The 15,000-nt window shown below is 44.0% G+C and overlaps 2 protein-coding genes across 7 annotated transcripts in view; both read left to right on the forward strand.

Annotated features, from left to right (window-relative positions):
• LOC128694641 (diacylglycerol kinase zeta) overlaps nt 1-15,000 on the forward strand; it is an 881,430-nt gene that overhangs the window by 855,137 nt on the left and 11,293 nt on the right. The gene's annotated exons all lie outside the window — the stretch shown is intronic.
• LOC138854165 (eye-specific diacylglycerol kinase-like) overlaps nt 1-15,000 on the forward strand; it is a 174,883-nt gene that overhangs the window by 159,378 nt on the left and 505 nt on the right. The window contains exon 2 of the mRNA XM_070095633.1: nt 14,228-15,000. This exon is cut by the window's right edge and continues 505 nt beyond it. Coding sequence (XP_069951734.1) covers nt 14,372-15,000 — 629 coding nt within the window. The 5' untranslated portion in view covers nt 14,228-14,371. The remainder of the gene's footprint in view (nt 1-14,227) is intronic.

Consider the following 15,000-nt stretch of genomic DNA (forward strand, 5'->3'; position numbering starts at 1 on the left):
AATTTACCCAGGTCCCTTTGGGAAGGTTATTATCAGTCAGCCAGACATGCAGCACGTTTTCTAATTTAACATACATACTCAAAGTTTGCAGTGTTAGACGATAGCCTCGTTTTAAAATAATTTATGTAAATCTAGAGTGGACTAAGGACCAGTTCCTGAGGAACTCCGCTTGTTACTTTTAATAATAACAGACAAGGAGAAGTAAAGTTCTTGGAGATGTAGTTTTGAAGCGCTGTTCATTGTTACAAGAATTGCAGATTCGTTACATAGCTTAAAATTAACCAAAAACCCGCACCTAGAATAATGATTCGGTCCCTTCTGGAGCATTATCAAATCACAACTAAATGAGGAAAAAAGCGAAGGCCAGCAGACAGAACTGGGGGAGGGAAAAGCAGCAGGAGAGAAATTATAGTGGTAATAGTAGTAGTAATGATAAACCAAGTGGTAAAAGTAATGGATTCTAAAATAGTAGTAGTGGAATAATTAGCACTTACGTCATTAAATGGGATTTTGATTTGCATCTCCACTTGTCTCTTCTCCATCCTAGTCACATTACTATCTTGCTCTCATTACCATCCTGTTTCCATTTCTTTTACTCCCTCTCCCCTTTTCCTCACTTCCAGTTTCCCGTCTTTGCATCTCGTCTTAACGTCTCTCTCTCTCTCTCTCTCTCGCCTCCCCCTCCCTCCCTCCCTCCCTCCTCACCCGCACGTACGCTACCCCGTTTCCTCCCATGCACACAACCACCTTCCCATCTGGTACGGAATACAAACTGGAAGGAGAGAAAAGTCTAGGAGTAAATATCACAACGAACATATCCCCGGAAGAGCACACAAACTGAATGACTTGGGCAGTGTGTGTGCCTGGCTAGCAAACCTCAAAATTGCCTTTAGGAATCTCTATAAAAAATCCTTTAGACCTCCATACAAACGTACACAAGATCAGCTTGAAAACATTCAGAGGTTCAGAGTAGATGATAAGGTTCAGTACCATTGTCTTGGAGAATCTGAGATTCTTCAAGACTATGGTACTGTTCACCATCTTCAAGGCTGAAGAACTGATTACCTAGTCTTTTGTATATATAACTCTATATTATTCTGCCTTGTATGGGCCAGTAGGCCTTCTGTAGTGTTCCTCCATTCTTTTTGTTCTTATAACATCTGACCAGCTTGGGCCGGTGGGCCTGCTGCGGTGCTCCTTCCTTCTTGAGCGGGTGTGACCTGGGCCAGTAGGACTCCTTATGTTCTTAAGTACGGTGTGAGCATGAGATTGTCTGGCGCTGAAGCGGTCGCGGGAAAAAGTACAAGGGAAAGGATCACGCCTCTTTACCAATTTGTATTCCAGTTCACTCCTGGCAGCAGTCAAACAAGTTGGCAGCGGCTACGAAGTTTGATGAGAGCCACCGACAAGTGGCACCTTATGGCACACACACACGTGTGTGCCTGGAATATACAATTTTTTGTACAATACTAAGAATGTTAGATGAGTTTACCTGCTTGCTGGATGTTCCCATAACATGGGATGAATAGTTTACCTACTTGCTGGATGTTCTCACAACATGGAATGAAGAGTTTACCTGCTTGCTGGATGTTCTCACAACATGGAATGAAGAGTTGACCTGCTTGCTGGATGTTCTCACAACATGGAATGAAGAGTTTACCTGCTTGCTGGATGTTCTCACATGGGATGAAGAGTTTACCTGCTTGCTGGACGTTCTCACATGGAATGAAGAGTTTACCTGCTTGCTGGACGTTCTCACATGGAATGAAGAGTTTACCTGCTTGCTGGACGTTCTCACATGGAATGAAGAGTTTACCTGCTTGCTGGATGTTCTCACATGGGATGAAGAGTTTACCTGCTTGCTGGACGTTCTCACATGGAATGAAGAGTTTACCTGCTTGCTGGACGTTCTCACATGGAATGAAGAGTTTACCTGCTTGCTGGACGTTCTCACATGGAATGAAGAGTTTACCTGCTTGCTGGACGTTCTCACATGGAATGAAGAGTTTACCTGCTTGCTGGACGTTCTCACATGGAATGAAGAGTTTACCTGCTTGCTGGATGTTCTCACATGGAATGAAGAGTTTACCTGCTTGCTGGATGTTCTCACAAGATGGGATCAGCTTCGGCTCGTATGAAACTGATTACTTGCTCTAAAATAACTTGATGAAAATTAGACACGCATGTATCTAGGTAACTTCAATGTAGACGTTTCGCCATCCAGTGACTTTACCAATACAAATTCTAGGACATAATTTGAAGAGAGTAGAGCTATATACACAAGATGAGGCAATCAGTCCCTCAGCCTTAAAGTTAGTGTAAAGAACACCGTAGTCGTGCAAAAATCTGGAGCACAGGCAAGAAGGCTGGCGCTTATATACTGGCGTCAGATGAAAAGGGGACGGGTAGCTATCAAAGGCATTGTCACTGGTAGGCGGGATTTCCCAGTGGAAGTAGGTCATACCCAAGGGACGGGTTAGTAAAAGTGAAAAAGGTTGTGGAGATGTCCTCTGAACCAAGATTCCATGATGTTGCAGTGTCCGACAGATGTTGCATATATGTCTAATTTTCATCTTGTCGGTATTTTATACCATTCATGTACAACTTGTCGGACACTGCAACATCATGGAATCTTGGTTCAGAGGACATCTCCACAACCTTTTTCACTTTTACTAACCCGTCCCTTGGGTATGACCTACTTCCACTGGGAAATCCCGCCTACCAGTGACAATGCCTTTGACAGCTACCCGTCCCCTTTTCATCTGACGCCAGTATATAAGCGCCAGCCTTCTTGCCTGTGCTCCAGATTTTTGCACGACTACGGTGTTCTTTACACTAACTTTAAGGCTGAGGGACTGATTGCCTCATCTTGTGTATATAGCTCTACTCTCTTCAAATTATGTCCTAGAATTTGTATTGATAAAGCCACTGGATGGTGAAACGTCTACATTAAAGATAACCAGATGTTGCATGTGTGTCAGTTTTCATCTCGTCGGTATTATATACCATTCATCTAAAATAACTTGCATGATAAATAACCAAATCGAATAACAGTAAATATGACTATAAACATTACATCAATAGTAAATATAATGGACCCAGCACAGTGCATAATGGACCCAGCACAGTGCATAATGGACCCAGCACAGTGCATAATGGACCCTGCACAGTGCATAATAGACCCTGCACAGTGCATAATGGACCCTGCACAGTGCATAATGGACCCTGCACAGTGCATAATGGACCCTGCACAGTGCATAATGGACCCTGCACAGTGCATAATGGACCCTGCACAGTGCATAATGGACCCTGCACAGTGCATAATGGACCCAGCACAGTGCATAATGGACCCAGCACAGTGCATAATGGACCCTGCACAGTGCATAATGGACCCTGCACAGTGCATAATGGACCCTGCACAGTGCATAATGGACCCTGCACAGTGCATAATGGACCCTGCACAGTGCATAATGGACCCTGCACAGTGCATAATGGACCCTGCACAGTGCATAATGGACCCTGCACAGTGCATAATGGACCCTGCACAGTGCATAATGGACCCAGCACAGTGCATAATGGACCCTGCACAGTGCATAATGGACCCTGCACAGTGCATAATGGACCCTGCACAGTGCATAATGGACCCTGCACAGTGCATAATGGACCCTGCACAGTGCATAATGGACCCTGCACAGTGCATAATGGACCCTGCACAGTGCATAATGGACCCTGCACAGTGCATAATGGACCCAGCACAGTGCATAATGGACCCTGCACACTGCATAATGGACCCAGCACACTGCATAATGGACCCAGCACACTGCATAATGGACTCAGCATAGTGCATAATGGACGACCCTTCACATTGTATAATGGACCCCGCAGAGTGCATTATTGGCCCTGTACCATGAAAATTGATTGGTCCTGCACCATGTATAATAATGAGCTTCGCACCATGCATAATGACGAACCCTCCACCATGCATAATGACGAGCCCTGCACCATGCATAATGACGAGCCCTCCACCATGCATAATGACGAGCCCTGCACCATGCATAATGACGAGCCCTGCACCATGCATAATGACGAGCCCTGCACCATGCATAATGACGAGCCCTGCACCATGCATAATGAGCCCTGCACCATGCATAATGACGAGCCCTGCACCATGCATAATGACGAGCCCTGCACCATGCATGATGACGAGCCCTGCACCATGCATGATGACGAGCCCTGCACCATGCATAATGAGCCCTACACCATGCATAATGACGAGCCCTACACCATGCATAATGACGAGCCCTACACCATGCATAATAACGAGCCCTACACCATGCATAATGACGAGCCCTACACCATGCATAATGACAATCACCACAGATAATGGTCGATACAACACTAATACAAAAATCTCCTCTTGTTTGTTACAGAAATATAAAAAGTGGTATTATTCCGACCAGATAGAGGCGACAAAACACGCCAGCTATTGTCACACTTTGTTGACAACTCGAAATTTTAAAGCAGTTTTAAATTGTTTTGTGGTTTTTAATTTGATCTTTGTGTCTGTATTGTTTTATAAAGAAATTTTGTTGGTCAGATTTGTTGACACATGAAGGTCAGAGGAGTCACTGCTGGTTTGAATAAAGACGATGAGAACAATGAGAGTAACACACTGCAAAAATAATGATAGTGGTAATTTTTAAAGCAAAAAATAAAAGAATAGAAATATTATTTACCTACATAGAACAAGATTATATCCCGATGCCCCAACAAAATTGTTTAATGGTTTAAAGTAACACTCCTGATCACTCAGTGTACTTCAAGTGAATAGCAAACGCTAACATAATGTCGTGCCGAATAGGTAAAACTGGACAGTTAGGAAGAACTCGTTTAAAATAGTCCTTTCTAATTTTTTTCTGTTATATGTTTAAAGATATATATTTTTTGAATTTATGTTAATGTAAAAATTAATAATTTTGTACCAAAAGAACCTTAGAAAACTTTAACCTTTTTATAAGCGCAATTAAATATATTTTAGATAAGTTTTAATTATAGCCTCCCACCAAATCCGAAAAAGAAAAATTAAATATATTTTAGATAAGTTCACCCCTCCTTGCAGTGCAGGCACTGTACTTCCCATCTCCAGGACTCAAGTCCGGCCTGCCGGTTTCCCTGAATCCCTTCATAAATGTTACTTTGCTCACACTCCAACAGCACGTCAAGTATTAAAAACCATTTGTCTCCATTCACTCCTATCAAACACGCTCACGCATGCCTGCTGGAAGTCCAAGCCCCTCGCACACAAAACCTCCTTTACCCCCTCCCTCCAACCCTTCCTAGGCCGACCCCTACCCCGCCTTCCTTCCACTACAGACTGATACACTCTTGAAGTCATTCTGTTTCGCTCCATTCTCTCTACATGTCCGAACCACCTCAACAACCCTTCCTCAGCCCTCTGGACAACAGTTTTGGTAATCCCGCACCTCCTCCTAACTTCCAAACTACGAATTCTCTGCATTATATTCACACCACACATTGCCCTCAGACATGACATCTCCACTGCCTCCAGCCTTCTCCTCGCTGCAAGATTCATCACCCACGCTTCACACCCATATAAGAGCGTTGGTAAAACTATACTCTCATACATTCCCCTCTTTGCCTCCAAGGACAAAGTTCTTTGTCTCCACAGACTCCTAAGTGCACCACTCACTCTTTTTCCCTCATCAATTCTATGATTCACCTCATCTTTCATAGACCCATCCGCTGACACGTCCACTCCCAAATATCTGAATACGTTCACCTCCTCCATACTCTCTCCCTCCAATCTGATATTCAATCTTTCATCACCTAATCTTTTTGTTATCCTCATAACCTTACTCTTTCCTGTATTCACCTTTAATTTTCTTCTTTTGCACACCCTACCAAATTCATCCACCAATCTCTGCAACTTCTTTTCAGAATCTCCCAAGAGCACAGTGTCATCAGCAAAGAGCAGCTGTGACAACTCCCACTTTGTGTGTGATTCTTTATCTTTTAACTCCACGCCTCTTGCCAAGACCCTCGCATTTACTTCTCTTACAACCCCATCTATAAATATATTAAACAACCACGGTGACATCACACATCCTTGTCTAAGGCCTACTTTTACTGGGAAAAAATTTCCCTCTTTCCTACATACTCTAACTTGAGCCTCACTATCCTCGTAAAAACTCTTCACTGCTTTCAGTAACCTACCTCCTACACCATACACTTGCAACATCTGCCACATTGCCCCCCTATCCACCCTGTCATACGCCTTTTCCAAATCCATAAATGCCACAAAGACCTCTTTAGCCTTATCTAAATACTGTTCACTTATATGTTTCACTGTAAACACCTGGTCCACACACCCCCTACCTTTCCTAAAGCCTCCTTGTTCATCTGCTATCCTATTCTCCGTCTTACTCTTAATTCTTTCAATTATAACTCTACCATACACTTTACCAGGTACACTCAACAGACTTATCCCCCTATAATTTTTGCACTCTCTTTTTTCCCCTTTGCCTTTATACAAAGGAACTATGCATGCTCTCTGCCAATCCCTAGGTACCTTACCCTCTTCCATACATTTATTAAACAATTGCACCAACCACTCCAAAACTATATCCCCACCTGCTTTTAACATTTCTATCTTTATCCCATCAATCCCGGCTGCCTTACCCCCTTTCATTTTACCTACTGCCTCACGAACTTCCCCCACACTCACAACTGGCTCTTCCTCACTCCTACAAGATGTTATTCCTCCTTGCCCTATACACGAAATCACAGCTTCCCTATCTTCATCAACATTTAACAATTCCTCAAAATATTCCTTCCATCTTCCCAATACCTCTAACTCTCCATTTAATAACTCTCCTCTCCTATTTTTAACTGACAAATCCATTTGTTCTCTAGGCTTTCTTAACTTGTTAATCTCACTCCAAAACTTTTTCTTATTTTCAACAAAATTTGTTGATAACATCTCACCCACTCTCTCATTTGCTCTCTTTTTACATTGCTTCACCACTCTCTTAACCTCTCTCTTTTTCTCCATATACTCTTCCCTCCTTGCATCACTTCTACTTTGTAAAAACTTCTCATATGCTAACTTTTTCTCCCTTACTACTCTCTTTACATCATCATTCCACCAATCGCTCCTCTTCCCTCCTGCACCCACTTTCCTGTAACCACAAACTTCTGCTGAACAATTTAATAAACAATAAAAATGAAATATATTTTTTTCGTTAAGTTCAGAATGATTTTTGCGAAATTATTGCATACACAAATTTTTGTTTGCCCTATTCGGCAAGAAGAGCATTGCTATTTAAGCCAAAATCGCAAGTTTTACCTATTCAGCATTACATACATACATGGTTGGCGTCACCACGCTACCTTACCTTGAGAAAACTTCCTCTCATTCCACCTGTTGCTACTCTTGCATTATTGCATAGCTCCTGATAACGCACGGAAATGTGTGAAAGATCTTGAGCTGAAGATTTCCATGCGCCGTGGCTTTTCTTACAATAACATCACTTGTATGTAATGAAAAGCGGTAAGAACTTGATAGCCTCGAGTAAGTAAAAAAAAGTTTTGTTAAATGTGCATAAACTTGTTGTGTAATATGACTTGATAAGATATCACCGTTACTTATAGAACAAATTGTATGTACTGATCCTAAATCTTTGTCTTCTGTGATTGTATCGTATTGTAAGAGAGACATCAAGGTCACTGCAAGTCTAACTGAAGCTCTAATTGTCAAAGTACCGAGTCACTTCTTCCTTTTATAGAAGCTCACTATTAATTACGTAGTTTCATCCCCGGCAGTTTTTTTTTTTACAGAAAGTTACAGAAATCGTATTTTCTGTTTCGTCTTCACGTGAGGACCTTGGCTCTGTTGACCATTTTGTATGTACTGTATCCACCGAGTTGTGGTTACAGGGTTCAGGTTTCGTTCCTTAACTTGTCCTTTTCTGTTTTTATTCCTTCCTGTTTGGGACTCGGGTAGACTATGCTGGTAGATGGTAATTCCCAGGTAACAGTAACTCCAGCTTGTGCAACTCAAACTGCTGGAACGAAACCTTTGTCTCGTAGCTAGTGGAGCCATAGTGGGGGTTCTTGATGACACCCTCACTGTCTCCCATCACTGAGTGACACTTCATCACCTGATATGTAAGACACTCATCTTGTGTGATGGAAAGTATCAAGTGAACATGACAGGATTTTTCTTTCCTCTAACATATGTACAGTAGGGTAGAAGCAACCTACTGATTTTGCTCGGTATTTTAAAACTTCCTCCCCGTTACCCATTCTCAGTGCTGCCTCTCCCTCCACTCCCTCCCCTTACCCATTCTCAGTGCTGCCTCTCCCTCCACTCCCTCCCCTTACCCATTCTCAGTGCTGCCTCTCCCTCCACTCCCTCCCCTTACCCATTCTCAGTGCTGCCTCTCCCTCCCCCTTACCCATTCTTAGTGCTACCTCTCCCTTCACTCACCATTACCCATTATCAGTGCTGTATCTCCCTACACTCCCACTTACCTATTCTTAGTATCACCTTTCCCTCCACCCTCTCCCACTTATCCATTCTCAGTGTCACTTCTCCCTCCACCCATTACCACTTACCCATTCTCAGTGTCACCTCTCCCTCCACCCCCTACCACTTACCCATTCTCAGTGCTACCTCTGAGATATTTACTCCGGTGGCGGCCATTATGTAAAGTGGGGGAGTGTCACGCTTCAATCTCCTGCATTTTATTTAGAGGGAGGGAACCACGCCATTGATATGGGGGAGGGGGAAGGGGAGGGAGTTACCCACCACTATCAAGGGGGTGACTAATGGACTTTGCAGGAGAGGGGGGAGGGATGGCTAATGTGTTTTTAGGGGAAAGGGTGACCGGGGAGTGGTAACAGCGCGGCTCAGGGTGGTGGGTTTTCATTTTTTTGGGTGGGTAGGGGTGGCTAGAGGCGTTACTAGGGCAACAGAGGAAGCCTACAAGGATTACCAGGGCAACAGAGGAAGTCTACAAGGGTTACCAGGGCAACAGAGGAAGTCTACAAGGGTTACCAGGGCAACAGAGGAAGCCTACAAGGGTTACCAGGGCAACAGAGGAAGTCTACAAGGGTTACCAGGGCAACAGAGGAAGTCTACAAGGGTTACCAGGGCAACAGAGGAAGTCTACAAGGGTTACCAGGGCAACAGAGGAAGTCTACAAGGGTTACCAGGGCAACAGAGGAAGCCTACAAGGGTTACCAGGGCAACAGAGGAAGTCTACAAGGGTTACCAGGGCAACAGAGGAAGTCTACAAGGGTTACCAGGGCAACAGAGGAAGCCTACAAGGGTTACCAGGGCAACAGAGGAAGCCTACAAGGGTTACCAGGGCAACAGAGGAAGCCTACAAGGGTTACCAGGGCAACAGAGGAAGTCTACAAGGGTTACCAGGGCAACAGAGGAAGTCTACAAGGGTTACCAGGGCAACGGAGGAAGTCTACAAGGGTTACCAGGGCAACATAGGAAACCTACAAGGGTTACCAGGGCTACTGGAATGGTCCAGTGTGGTTGGGCTTCCGTGGCGTCAGAGGCCGACTTCGGTAATACAGGCTTGTGATAGGCTGTCGACGTCAGTACTTCAGCTAGTATTCTGCCAGAAGTGACGTCATTTCTTCATCAGCTAGTACTCTGCCAGAAGTGACGTCAGTACTTCAACAAGTACTATGCCAGAAGTGAAAACAGTACTTTATCAACAAGTACTCTGCCAGAAGTGACGTCAGTACTTCATCAACAGTACTCTGCCAGAAGTGACGTCAGTACTTCAACAAGTACTCTGCCAGAAGTGACGTCAGTACTTCAACAAGTACTCTGCCAGAAGTGACGTCAGTACTTCATCAACAAGTACTCTGCCAGAAGTGACGTCAGTACTTCATCAACAAGTACTCTGCCAGAAGTGACGTCAGTACTTCAAGTGCTCTGCCAGAAGTGACGTCAGTACTTTATCAGCAAGTACTCTGCCAGAAGTGACGTCAGTACTTTATCAGCAAGTACTCTGCCAGAAGTGACGTCAGTACTTCAACAAGTACTCTGCCAGAAGTGACGTCAGTACTTCAAGTACTCTGCCAGAAGTGACGTCAGTACTTCATCAATAAGTACTCTGCCAGAAGTGACGTCAGTACTTCATCAATAAGTACTCTGCCAGAAGTGACGTCAGTACTTCATCAATAAGTACTCTGCCAGAAGTGACGTCAGTACTTCATCAATAAGTACTCTGCCAGAAGTGACGTCAGTACTTCATCAATAAGTACTCTGCCAGAAGTGACGTCAGTACTTCATCAACAAGTACTCTGCTAGAAGTGACGTCAGTACTTCATCAACAAGTACTCTGCTAGAAGTGACGTCAGCACTTCATCAAGTACTCTGCTAGAAGTGACGTCAGCACTTCAAGTACTTTGCCAGAAGTGACGTCAGTACTTCAACAGGTACTCTCAGCAGGTAGTCTCATATTTGCAAACAGAAAAAAATCCAAATTTATCAGATTTAAAATTGATCAACAATTCTAGGCAACATTTTTCTCGAAGATTGAGACACTTATGCATCATATGGGAATCTTTATTTAGGAAACGTTTCGCCATATAATGGCTTCATCAGTCCAATACAAAACAGAAAGGTGCAAGGAGAGGAGGAGATTGAGATAATCAGTCCCTCAGCCTGGAGTCGATGTGTTCAGTCCGTCAATCTTGTAGAATGTACAGCATAGGGCCTCACCTCACTACAGTATATAAGCCACGTCTACGGCCCTGTGCTGTACATTCTACAAGATTGATGGACTGAACACATCGACTCCAGGCTGAGGGACTGATTACCTCAATCTCTCCTCCTCTCCTTGCACCTTTCTGCTTTATATTGGACTGATGAAGCCACTGTGTGGCGGAACGTTTCCTAAATAAAGATTCCCATATGGTGCATAAGTGTCTCAATCTTCAACTTGTCGGTTTTCAAAACCATTCGTCATAACATTTTTCTCCATGAATTGTGGGTTGTGCATTGTTCCAGCCAGTGTATTAAGTAGTAGTATGTAGAAACACGTCATACAACCTTGTGTACAGACGTATTAAACGACCTTGCGTACAGACGTATTAAACGACCTTGTGTACAGACGTATTAAACAACCTTGTGTACAGACGTATTAAACGACCTTGTGTACAGACGTATTAAACAACCTTGTGTACAGACGTATTAAACAACCTTGCGTACAGACATCAAACATCCATGGTGACGGAACACCTCCATCATTTACACACATCCTAACCTGAATTTCATTGTCCTTGAGAAAATACTTGACATTTTTCATCTGTCTCTCTTATCTTTCCTCTCACAAGCCTCTGTCAAATATAAAAATGCAACAAGGAAGTCTGTTCTCAGACCCAGCTGCAAGATCACAACTCTGGAAACAGGACACAGGTATGTAATTGTGCAAATGGTATGAGCGAGCGACTCATGTTATGACAAGGTTAATAATGACTTTACAAACACATGCAACACGCCACTAATTGTGAATGAGTTAATTACTGAGAACTTAACGAGGAGTGGCTGTGGCCGCGTGTTTATTGATTCACCCGGGGGAGTGGTCAACTAATTAACAAAGCCCTAACGTGATATACCAAGCAGTAAGCCAATTATCCGATCAATTAATAAAGGGTAATGGAAACGTTTCGCCAAATCTGGGACATAGTGTAGATGAAGCCTGCAAACGTTTTGCATCAGTTTTCCCGGTTTCCTTTTTGTCCCACCATAGATATATCTTACAAATTATTCCTGTGTGTTTCTTAATAGTTTATGTTCCTATATTTCCTTTCCCATTTATGAGACCGTATTGCGGGGGCGATGATTCCGAAACTATTAACGGATAAGAGTAAGGAAAAACGTACGACAAGTCTGCGACAGGAAGTGAAGCAAGCAGATATTATCTTAAACGGGTTGTCTTTCAATTTGTCTACCTTGTGCTATTCTCCACACAATGTCTGTCTTGTGTTATCATTCTCCGCACAATGTCTGCCTTGTGTTGTTCTCCACAAAATCGTTACCATATATACCTAACTCAATATACAAAGACCATTGCATTATGCCAGTTGTCGTCCTAAGGAAAACGTGAGATTTTAAGTGAAAGAATTCTCGATATTTTGAAAACTCTTGATTTCCCAGTTTTATGTCTTAACTGACTTCACGGTGTATGTTAATCTAGGTTGAACTCAGGGTAACGCAGATAATGAAGTCTAACAAGGGTGTGTGTATGTGTATACTCTCCTATTTGTGGTTGCAAGGGTCGAGTCACAGCTCCTGTGTGTGTGTGTGTGTGTGTGTGTGTGTGTGTGTGTGTGTGTGTGTGTGTGTGTGTGTGTGTGTGTGTGTGTGTGCGCGCGCGCGCGTGTGTGTATGTGTTCACTCAGTGTAACAGGGAGTCTGGTCTACTTACTAGATGGCACTATAAACTTCGGTAATAGATATCGTCAAATTGGTTTAGAAAGACACGTGAGGAAATTCTCTGCCCCAATATATACTGTCTTTTTAACCTTTTTGTTAGAAATTATCAAGGGTCCGAGAACCGAAACGTTTTCTAATAAATATGTCCTAGTGTTTGCTCACGTGTCTTTCTAAACACACTAGATGGAGCTTTATGACAGGAACATAGGGAAAGAAACGTTGTCTTCCTAGACCAACGTATATTTTGGTACGTTTTGGTTGCAACGTTTTCCTAATAATGGGATGACTCCTCTATTTTTCACTTTCTAGAATGAGGGTGAACAACACCTGATTACTCTGTATTAAATAATATCATTATTGCTACAGCTCGTGAGTAACTTCATTATACCGTCCCTGTAGCTCGGTCTAATAATATCATTAGCACGCACTCTGGCAGTTATTTTTTCATAATGGTATTAATAAATTTATTAAAAAAAATTCTGTATTCGGCATGTTGTCTCCTTCAAAATCCGCATGACTTATGCACACATCGAAACTGATTCTTCAGTTCTGGTAGGAGCGGTAGGATCACCGAGCAATGATTGTTTCATTCATTCTTTAAGATTTCTCTCATTTCTTTGTTGTCATTTGAGTATGAATCTCCTTCGAGTCGAGGGCTTATACTGGTAGATGCATGCCGCATTATTACTATTATTACTATGATTAATAATATTCTTGATAAATCATACAGCGCTTGTGGAATGGGACTCGGTTATATATGATCTCATTATTGGTATATATTGTCCGGACACTTACAGTACTTACACAGCCCATCCACTACTGTCTCGCTACTCTGCAGGATGGCTGGGTTACACTCGCCTGGGCATTTCTGATCGTCGTGGTATACATTATGGAATTATAAAAATATATACTAGAAACAATATAAAATGTACAATTGTGTAAAACTATGAAGGTTGCACCGTCCTTCCCGGTATTATACCCGTGACCTACCAGACTGGAGCCGTGTGTTACCCCCTGACTACGACAGGCGCTACATAAAACAAACTTGGTAGTAGTTCAGCTTGCCCGCCCTGTGCCCTCAGTTTTCTGTATGGTTCAATTTTCCTGTTCAAGTACCATTCGCGGAGATTGGATATCCATTACTTCATAAAATAGCGCAGGATAGAATGAGGGGAGTGGCAGGGACCTTTAATGTAGAGCCAAGTTCCCACTAGTGGGGAATGACGGTCTATATTGTGTGTGTGTGTGTGTGTGTGTGTGTGTGTGTGTGTGTGTGTGTGGCGGAGGGAGGGAGAGGGGACTGTGTATCAGTTCATCCACAACTAACCCACAAATTGGAAACTGAAATTAAAAGGGTCAGTCTACGTATTGGTAGATCAAAGACTGATGGGTAGACTTCAGAATGTGTATATTTATAGAGGGGCCACAGATACATCAGATCATTATTTACCTGTAGCTACACTGAGAGTAAAAGATTGTTGGGATACAATTCAGTCCATCGTGGAAAATTATAGTCAAGTTGCGGTAATAGTTCAGGAGGAAAGCGTCATTTAATTTTTCATTATTAATTAGCGGTTATTAGCTGTAATCCTTCGAGAATAAATGAATGCAACTGGACAAGTATGCTTGAGATTGGTAAGTAATGTTTAATTCAGAACAAGCCAGGTACCGTCAGTGGTCACTTCTAAGAGTGGGGACACTAGTAGTATTTGTCTTACCTTGAGCATCTTGACCCTGCAGGGGCTGGCGCCAGGGGAAGCCCGGAGAGGGGCGGGGTGACGTGGCCCGTGTGAGGACCCCCTGGGGTGTCCACGACCCCCAGGGGAGGATCGCTACCGGCGACCCAAGTGACACACGCCCACGCCCCCCAGCCCACGCCCCGCCATGAACATCGCCAAGCTGCGACACACGTTTATGCGCTCTCGGACGCCTACGGGCGCCGAGATGAAACAACAAAACAGCCTTGAGGTTCCGCCACAGATCCGCTCTGCCTCGTTCGACGAGATGCAGCTCAAGCCGGCTCGGCGAGAGTCGTCGTCATCGTCCTCTTCGCCGGCAGAACGGCAGTCCTTCCTGCTGCGGGTGCCGTACCTCGGGCCGAAGCGTTCCAAAAGCTTCGACTCGGGCTGCGGCGATGTGGACGACACCGACTCCTCCCGCAAAAAGAACTCGCGTCCTTCCTCACTTGACAAAGCGAGCCATCAGTGCGTCCATTGCGTATACATAGATGAGCTCAGCCGACGCTTCAGCTGCGAGGGCAGAAGACTCACCCACAACATGTCACTAGACTTCATGAGTAGTCTGGACAGCTCGCGAGAGGAGGCGGAGGACGAGCTGGAGGAAGACTGGGACGAGGACAGCTCCAGCGACGAGCTGCACGAGGTGATCTGTGGCATCAAAGTCACGTTAAGTCCCAACTCTCCCTCGTCGGCGTCTCCCACGCAAGAGGAAGTGCCGATTCCGACAGCGGCTACCCCTTCGCCGCGCATTAAAACCGTGTCCCCGAAGCTGGA

The sequence above is a fragment of the Cherax quadricarinatus genome, chromosome 51 (assembly GCF_038502225.1).
Source record: "Cherax quadricarinatus isolate ZL_2023a chromosome 51, ASM3850222v1, whole genome shotgun sequence".
NCBI lineage: Eukaryota > Metazoa > Arthropoda > Malacostraca > Decapoda > Parastacidae > Cherax > Cherax quadricarinatus.